The sequence below is a fragment of the Echinococcus granulosus genome (assembly GCF_000524195.1).
Source record: "Echinococcus granulosus chromosome Unknown EG_S00085, whole genome shotgun sequence".
In the NCBI taxonomy this organism is placed as follows: domain Eukaryota; kingdom Metazoa; phylum Platyhelminthes; class Cestoda; order Cyclophyllidea; family Taeniidae; genus Echinococcus; species Echinococcus granulosus.
The window spans coordinates 213,848-222,609 of record NW_020170465.1 but is presented as its reverse complement, the minus strand read 5'-3'; the positions used below and the strand labels follow the sequence as shown (position 1 = coordinate 222,609).

Here is an 8,762-nt window from a genome sequence, read left to right as displayed (position 1 = left end):
TTAGTTATTCAGGGACTCATCTCACTGCAGGTAGCTTCGTTGGGGGCGTCATAACGCAGAAGCTTGACTATCAGGGGTTGATGTAAAAGGAAAAGTCTCCAACTAATCTAAATTGAGCACCAACGGTCTGCCATCAGACACCGTAGACTCACAGAAGTAAGGGCATCAAATGAAGTACACCACGATAGCTTGCATTTTACAATCAAAACGACCCATAATCTCGGCCTAAGTGAAGCCTAGCAACACAGGAGGTACTCTAATTAAGTGGAACAATGAGCACAAACAGCCGGGACTATATGTTTCCCCTCATGGAATAGTTCTCACCTAGTCTATCAAGTCTCTAACATCTAGGAGCCAAAAAGAACGAAGCTGGTCCGATGTCGCATGATTAGTTTATGTCATAGATTACGCAAGTCACTCCACACTAGCCCGAATTGAGGAAAACGCCTCTCATCTTCCCATCACCTACAATCGGCAGTTCCATTTGACCTTTGACATCAGGAATGCAAATCGATTGACGAATACTACACGCCATTATTGTATTGTTAAATGTAAAACGATCTCACTGTTCTTTGCTAAATAGACGTAACTGCGTCAAAAATTATTCCTAAAATCCAATGATGACTCCTACTGCAGAATCAGGGTGTGGTCGAGAAAACTTAGGAATCGATAGAAGACCTCTGGGGACTAATATGACAGATGAGTAAATGCCGACAGTGGACACTGAAAGCAGGCAGAAAAGAAAACCAATGAACTATTCAATCTTCAACCTTGCTTGTCTACCATTACCCTAGGTGACCATTACGGAGAAAGAAGTACTCTCAACCTCCTCTCCTCCCGACAAGACAGCAAAATAGGCAGAAAAAATAGGCCAAAACATCATTCTGAGTAGAGCAAACACACACACATGCGCACATCAGGCAAGGAGGAAAAAGCAGAGGATGAACATACAAAATACCGTCGTTTTTTGGTTTAATAATTAAGGACTGTCAAGAAACTGAAAAGAAGGTCGGGAAGGAGGTAAGGTGCAGATAATTCATATGGTAAAGGAAAAAGGCCGCCACTTTCGCACAAAAGACGTATACACATGTGGAAAGAAGGAGGGCTTCCCCGACGAACAGTCATTACATCTGCCTGAATGAAGAAGAATCCTCACGCCGACCACATCTCCAAATTGGCTAATTCTGAAGCTTCCTCGGCTTTTTTCGAGGCTGAAATACACGAGGGGTGGGAAAGTGGTGTAATTGTGGTGAAACCAAGATAGCATAGCTGACGCCATTAGATGCCTAATGGCATCACATGAGAAATTCAATATGCACACCAAATGTTAATGTGCGCAGATTCATCGTCGGTACACGTTAAAAGAATAAGCTTTGAAGTAATAATGGGGGAACACCCGCCTAATGAATGTGGTCTGCGTTTCCCACAGGCATGCCTAATTCGAATAGAAAAAGGAGCTTACCCTTAGGTTTAGAGCGAGTAGGTTCGCCAACAGGGATGGAGGGAAGCTCGTCAACATTATGAACGTCGAGGAGCTTTTCAGCAACATCTTCCTCCTGTAAACGAAACAAGGAAAAATACATGACGACAATGTGTGAACATATGCAAAATCGGTTTACCGAGTAGACTTTATATCATAAAGGACATACTGCAAGCTCTTCCAGCTCGCGAAGAAGTTCATCGTCGTCAACTAGGTCAGGGCCCGTGGGCATGGAAATAGCGGCGGCAATTTCATTGGCAATATCCTGCTGCTCATTGACATCGTCCATTAAATCATGAACCTTATCGACGTCCCTAAGAAGCGAAAGCATGGAATTCCCCAAAAAACATACATGTCCTTATGAATGCCCCGCATAGCCGAGTTGACCGTCTTCATTGTGTCCAGAATATTCTTATTCATCAATGCACTATCAAGGGCATTGCGCTGAGCTTGGAGCTTCATGAGAGCACCATCATTTAATTCCAACTGCTTCTCATACAAAGCCTTTTTTCTCAAACATTCCAATGCAGCTGAACAAGTAAAATTCCTGCTGATTACTTACCACGTTTGTTTTTCAAACCAAATTTTTTGGCTTTGGCAATCTCTTCATTTATTTTCTTCTCCAAGAAAAGCTGCTTCTTATTTAGCTGCTCCTCCGCTGTCTGCAATGCTTCTGCAGCTGTCTCTTGGGTAACTGCCTTCTTAGGAGCACCAAATAGCCGCTTTAAACTAGACATCTCGGAAGATGAAGAGCGTGTTCCAATAAACTGCCTAGCAAGCCATATCACTTCAAACAAGAAGACGGGGTTAAATAGCAAATATTAAAGATAGTAGGTTATTTAAGTGGTTTGTTAAAAAAGTGTGCAGGTTTTTTAATTTCATGTTAACTGTAGCAAAAATTTTCCACAGTTTTTTAGTTTAACAAGCACAAGTGAGAATCTGAAAGCCTCTGACATTATACACTCTTTCATGCTCTTTACTCAGTAAATGTCGGCTTATATAGGTTTCCTTCAGTAACATTTACACGCAGGGATGCTTTTTAAAGCATGGCTTTTGAACAGTCGAGATTAGTTCCGGGAACCCAGCCACTTTTGCTTTGTGTACTTGGGATCCTGCAACAGTGATCCAGTTATTAAGACATGTATCATAGAAATTGGCTGCAAAATACACTTATGTATTGAATAAATAAATGCTAATCTTAAGGATTACTATTGGTAATTTTCCTGTTCCTATAAAGGATATTTTAAAAACACAAATTACTGCATTCTTATTAAGCAATGATGGTTTTTTATAGTATGGAGTCCTAACTGCCATGTGCGCTAACCGTCAATGATATTGAAATTCAGTGGTTGTTCAACTCTCTGTTGTGGTAGGTAGCGACTTTTGACTCGGCCATTGTTCAACGCCGGTTGAGCCATGCTGGTAGGTCGCGCCTTCTCTGTGTTGGACTTATGTAATCTGCTCGACTGTTATCGCTCCTTTTGTCTTCAGGGAGGTCTCAGGACGCTACAGCATAGTTACTTCTTCAGGTCATATTCTATCCCATTATCATTGTGTTCATTAAACAAACTAACCTTATTTTTAAGTGAAGTGGTACGTACCTCCCCTATGCTACACATATTTCCTACTTTTAAATCAGGAGCATATTTTTTGTTACAATCAAGTCTTGTAATTTTTTGTTCAAATCCTGTTGCTTTACTGCTTGCGTTCTAAAGAGTGGAGTGCCAGTGGGTGTCAATTCGACGATCTGCACCGGTCCTTGACACGGGTTAGGTTCATTATAAACTTTGAAAGCAGTTGGTGCTGTAGTTGTTGCATTTATACTAAAGAGATTAAAGCTCTTTGAGTCAGGCGGAAACCACGCTACTCAGACTCATGCACCTGATGCTGGCGGATTGGACACTCACAACCTTCATGAGGGAGAGGCTGCCCTTGGTGTTGTATGACATTTTGAATTCGTCCTATTATGCCGTTTACTACCTTCTTATCCTGGGCACGTGATTGACCAAAGCTATCCGAAGGGGTGAAGCGCATGACTATGGTGACAGGCAACGTCGCTACCGTCGTGTTCATAAAGGTTTTGAGCCTTTGAGCGTGTCATGCCATGAACATTAGATTTGAAGTTACTTCCACACCATTGAGGAGTCAGCTCGTCTTCGTTTCAGTCAATTATATAGTGGGTGAGGCTTCCTACAAGCTTGAAGTTAGACTGTTATAGATAGATGAGGATTGCCGGATCGTTTAAGGATCTCACCAACGGAACCGACTTTTACGGCAAGCGGATAGTCAACGTAATCTCGGGTGCCACCTAATCGATTAGACAACGACGGTTGTGTGGGCGCACAAGTTACATCATCGAATCTACTGAATTTTTCTCTTTTAAACTTCCCCCAATTTCCACTTTTTTCTATTTGCAATGCATTTAAAAGCACCGGTTTCAAATTCAGGCTCGCTTTACTTCCCGCTTTCGTAGGCATCTTGTCATCAAGACGACGGAGGAAGCGGTCTGGCAGCTTTTTACACTTTCAGAATGCAGACCTGGAGGTGAAGGAGGACAGTGGGACTAACAAACTGCGTGATGCTACTCGCAAAAGTAGGTGGTTCAGCAATAGCAACCTAGGGTCGCGTATGTCGCTGCCACGATTTTTTCATCTAAGCCCGGCGTCAAAACTAGGTGACGCGTATTTATCGGTTTTTGAGGTCTGGATGCATCAAATTACGTGCCATAAACGGATTTCCCGAGCTCGACAAACAAAAACGGTTGTGACGTGCCTACTGCGAGAGCGGGAATTTGGTAGCAAAACGTCACCAGGACTGTGGTGGTCAACTTTCCCGAGCTGGTAGCGGGCATGCCAGCTGTCTCAAGCAAGACAATAACCCAAAGGACGGTGATCGCACCCCAGAGGTATTGAGCTCAAAGGTCGAGAAAACTTAATGGTTACTTACAAGGAAACATAGACCTCGACCGAAAACAGCCACCTCACTCCAATTATGACCTCGGGAGATTCAAACTTCTCTCCTCCCAACTCGCCATGACAAAAGCACAAAATATGATGGAAAAAATAGTTTCATTTTTCTGTTTTACACAAAAATGGAACAGCTTTACTTATTTTTCTGCATTGAGAGGTTTTCGAAGGACATTGAGAACGCATTTGTAGTGGTAGTGCAGCATGGAGTTCGGATCCTGTGTGAATGTTGAGGGTATCTTAACCTCCTCTTTCTACGAATTAAACAAAAAAAATAAGGACAACAGAGAAAGATTTGTACACTAAATGCAAGACAAAAAACAGCTGCAACGCCATTACGGGAAGGAGGAATCAGCACGTCACGCATATGTGACACTGCACCACCTCGCAGTTATCCACCCTCAAGATAGTGGGTCAGACATTGGGAACAAACGTTCAAGGGGTTGCCTATTCTTTGGCTGCAGGTGTCCAGCCACCCACCAGACACACGTAATTTACTGACCATAAGAATCCCAGGAATCATCACTATTCTACTGTTGGCGTGATTCACGTTAGGAGCCCTTCCTTCATTTCTCGGAGGCCTGGTTTACAACCACCTAGATGCTGGAGGCAATTTAAGATCGTCAACCAAGGCCTCGTGTCAGCGGGGGTTAAAGTTTACGCGCCTGAAACAACTGCTCTTAGTAGCCCATGTGTGGCAAAGTCCTGTTCCTTTTCCTTTGATGCATTTCACATCTGAATTTTAAAAACACCGACCCGCAAATACAAGCCTTCTGCATCTAGTTTACGGACAGGCTCATCAGCATCCGCCAACGGTTTGACCACAGACCAGATCGGGTCCATCATCTACATAATGCGTGGTAGATTCATTTGTGATTAGACAGAGACTAAAACCTCCTGTCAGTCAACCACACCATCACCTCTACAAAAAAATTTCTAATTTTTTGCAATTTGCTAAGTTAGTTTGGCCCTTGGGTGATATTGTTCTTGACTGCATAGTTGACGGCGCCAGTCTTTTCAGTCTTCCACGATGCGCTCCCCACGTTTATAAGGCGGTCTCTGTACTGATGTACCTTATAACGCCCCCAGGAATGACTCGGAACTATACAATGGAGGTAGTGTCAGGCGATTCCGATCCTGATTTCGTTGGCTGCCTGAATGCCACGATAAAACGTCCCAGATGACTGAGGTTGTAGAGCTCCACAACAGAAGGACCTTTGAAACGCCGACGACTTTTGACAACTGCTGCGATCGCGTGGTCGCATAGTAGCCAGAAATAGGGTGAATTCAAGTTTGAATAGAGGAGATTCCATAAAGGACGCAGTAACGTTTCCCGTGCTACCTTTAAGCAAGTGTTCCTACAGGAAGTGATTGACAAATGGAGTGTCATAGCTGCCAAACACTGTTCATACCCTAACAACAATTCTAAAGTGGAACTACTCCTTCAGCGATGCGGTCCAAAGCTGACGATGGTCGAAGCAGGAGCGTGACCACGAGGAGTCCTGCAGACGACGCCCCTGACGATGAGGCTGTGTAGCAGAAATAACACTTGTCTTACTTATTACAGCGGCATTAAGCTCATCATATCTGCATTCAACCCTTCCGCATACTTACAAAAAGCCGCTTCTGGATAGGTGTGTCTCAGGAGTGGCTCAACCTCTGCAGGTAACGAAATAATGAAGTTTCAAAGTTAGGATCTGTCGAAAGCTCTCAAACTAGACAGGATACAAATCACCAACCAAGCTTGAGGTAGTAATCTGAATCAGTTTTGAAAGCAAGCAATGTTTAGGCCACTAGAGACAGTCGTCTCCCAGAATGGGAATTTTGCAGTACTTTGAGCATCAAGAACACCTACCACAAACTCGAAGCCCATGAGTTGAATCGCTTTTCTCAATTCCTCGTAGCTCAGTTCAATTGAGTCCTGTCCAGGAACATCCGCGAAGTGGTAGAGGAGAGGACCTACAAGGAGAGAAGGGAACAGTCGAATGTGTAGCAGCATTCACACGGAAACTCAGCCAACAGATAAAATTAAAATGCCTCAACGGACCAAAGTTAACCCAATAGCCACCGGGCACCAGTATCCTCCATATCGTGTCCAAATAGTCCAAAATGTTGTGCGCCGTATCGATGAAGTAGACTGTCGCCACACAGTCCCACGACTCTGACGGAAGAAAAAGGCGAACAATCAAAAGAGGATCTATCTACCAAAGGAAAAAGGAAGGACTCTCACCAGGCTCCGAGTAGACTTCGACAAAATCGCCGGCAACCATGGAGAATTGCACGCCTGCTGGAATGTCCGTCGGCACGACGTCGGGCACGGTGACTGCGGTCGTCTGATTGTCGCGAGTCATGTTATTGCAGAACTGGGTGACCCATGGATGTAGCGTGTACTCGCCCACCTTCTTGCACCTTAAGAGGACACCATAAAGTAAGTAGTATCAGACCCGCCTTAGTAACACAGACGACCAGCGTCCAGCCAGGGGTTAAACCGGAAATTTTACTTTCAAATGCTTGTAAAGGGAATGGCACCGTGGCGTCAAAACAAACAACAGCGGGTGACAAGTACGTCAGTCTTGGGTGTAACAACAGGCAGCGCACACTTCGTGGGTCAACCGGGTCCAGCCACTGCTAATCAAGATGTCGGCCAACAGTGGCATTTGCATACATAATCTAGGGCAACATGAGTGGTGGCCAAAGCTTCGTTGTGAAAAGAAACTTGTGTAGGAAACCAATTCACAGGAGGTTTTTAAGCTCAATTCGGTACAGTAATGGGATGCTTCACTGCTTAGGAGTAAACGGCCAGGTATTGAAAGTAGTGGTTGAGGTGTGTTAAAAGATAAAATCAGTTTACACTACTTGAAATTTATTCTTTTCTGTCTAATGTAAACTCAAAAGTCGGAGTTTTACTTGAATATTCGTCGGAAATGGTTAAAGTCCTATCTACTGCACGCATTTATAAAGTTGTGACTGCGTATTCACCCGGGCAGACTCTTCAGTTCCCGTAGATGAGTTTTATCATCCCTATACTACGATCCTATGGCTTCACTCACAACTACCAACTCTTTGGTGCGTTAATAGGGCACCAGTCTTGGGTGATAGGATACCTCATTACAGCTACATGGGTGAACCGGGACGCTGTGAAGCTATCTTGAATTGACAGCCACAGGAAAGAATTTAACTTGTATTTTCACAGAGCCCAGCTATCATGACTGTTGTTTGCCAATATATGTGGAGTTGACATAAGCCAATGCAAATGGCTTATTTATCGCATTAGTGAATGAGTGATTGACTAGGATAAACAATGGATTAAAATCATGGATTGACAAGCAGACCTTTCCAATCTCCAATATTCAGTTCACAAACCCTTGTGATCTTAGTGAATGGCAGGCCGTCAAAAACGCCATCTCCACACTCGAATTGAAAATCCCTGATTAAGGCCGAAAACACCTGTTTTAAGTCAACTTCTCGAGATGGTCTACACTTTTTCCCATTAGTTGGTCACTTTTTCGGCAACCAGACCACTTCGTTGGTTTACACTTCGTGGTGCTGTTTTGATCTGACACTAACTTTGATCTATCAGTAGTTTTACCAAGTCGTCAACAAACAATAAACACAAACTAAAGTAAAAGTTCCATAATATAATGCATTGGAAAATTCACAACTCGCATCAAGCTGATAATGAGTAAACACCTCCATTAGAACCACATTACATTAGTCGGGTGTTACCGTTTTGCTAGCCTCAAAATTGCATCAATGCCGACCAGCCCATAGTCTAGTGAATCTAGAACACGGAGTCCGTTGTGCAATTACCTTTAGTGAAATAGTCCCCATCAAGCAATTTTAATCGCGACACGAGATAGACTGGAGTTGCAAATACGCAAATGAATGATAACGATGAAGGTGACACACCCATTTCAAAACTACTGCCACGTTATCTACACATTCATGCCAATGATTAGATAATTGCAGCATATCCAGGAGCTAGAATAATCTTAAAGATAGACTTTCCTGCCACAATACAGGAATGCATAACATCAAGAGCGATGGTTTATGTCAGATAACGTTAAGCGTCTGAAAACAGAAGAAGGAGTTTGGGTTACAATGGGCGGACAAAATGACGCTGACAGACTAGTTAAGTTCCTGTCGTAGTAAGAGGACTCGTTTGATGAGAAAATTTCGCTAACGCAACCAATGATGCTCAACTCAAACTACAGGCACGTATGCCTCGACCTTACTCATTCAACTAACCGCAAAGGAAACATACTTGAGATTTTCTTTGGAGGTTTAACGAAACTATGGAAGGCGAGGCACGACAA

At 43.5% G+C, this 8,762-nt stretch overlaps 3 protein-coding genes across 3 annotated transcripts in view; all 3 read right to left on the bottom strand. All coding sequences in view use genetic code 11, as the record gives it.

Moving 5' to 3' along the window:
- Positions 1-1,152: 1,152 nt before the first annotated feature.
- EGR_07734 (Charged multivesicular body protein 4a) lies at positions 1,153-2,217 on the bottom strand (the record flags this gene model as incomplete). Its single annotated transcript, XM_024496983.1, has 5 exons — positions 1,153-1,211; positions 1,463-1,556; positions 1,650-1,794; positions 1,833-2,010; positions 2,043-2,217. 5 exons carry the CDS (start codon positions 2,215-2,217, stop codon positions 1,153-1,155), a joined length of 651 nt encoding a protein of 216 aa, XP_024348606.1.
- Positions 2,218-2,500: 283 nt separating this feature from the next.
- Positions 2,501-2,898, bottom strand: EGR_07733 (hypothetical protein; the record flags this gene model as incomplete). The annotated part of the gene is made up of 2 exons (XM_024496982.1): positions 2,501-2,637; positions 2,805-2,898. 2 exons carry the CDS (start codon positions 2,896-2,898, stop codon positions 2,501-2,503), a joined length of 231 nt encoding a protein of 76 aa, XP_024348605.1.
- A 1,688-nt stretch (positions 2,899-4,586) lies between these two features.
- EGR_07732 (hypothetical protein) overlaps positions 4,587-8,762 on the bottom strand; it is a gene marked incomplete at both ends in the record, with an annotated part of 5,037 nt that continues 861 nt past the window's right edge. The window contains 4 exons of the mRNA XM_024496981.1: positions 4,587-4,700; positions 6,302-6,405; positions 6,494-6,607; positions 6,677-6,855. Of these exons, the coding sequence (XP_024348604.1) occupies positions 4,587-4,700; positions 6,302-6,405; positions 6,494-6,607; positions 6,677-6,855 (511 nt within the window). The remainder of the gene's footprint in view (positions 4,701-6,301; positions 6,406-6,493; positions 6,608-6,676; positions 6,856-8,762) is intronic.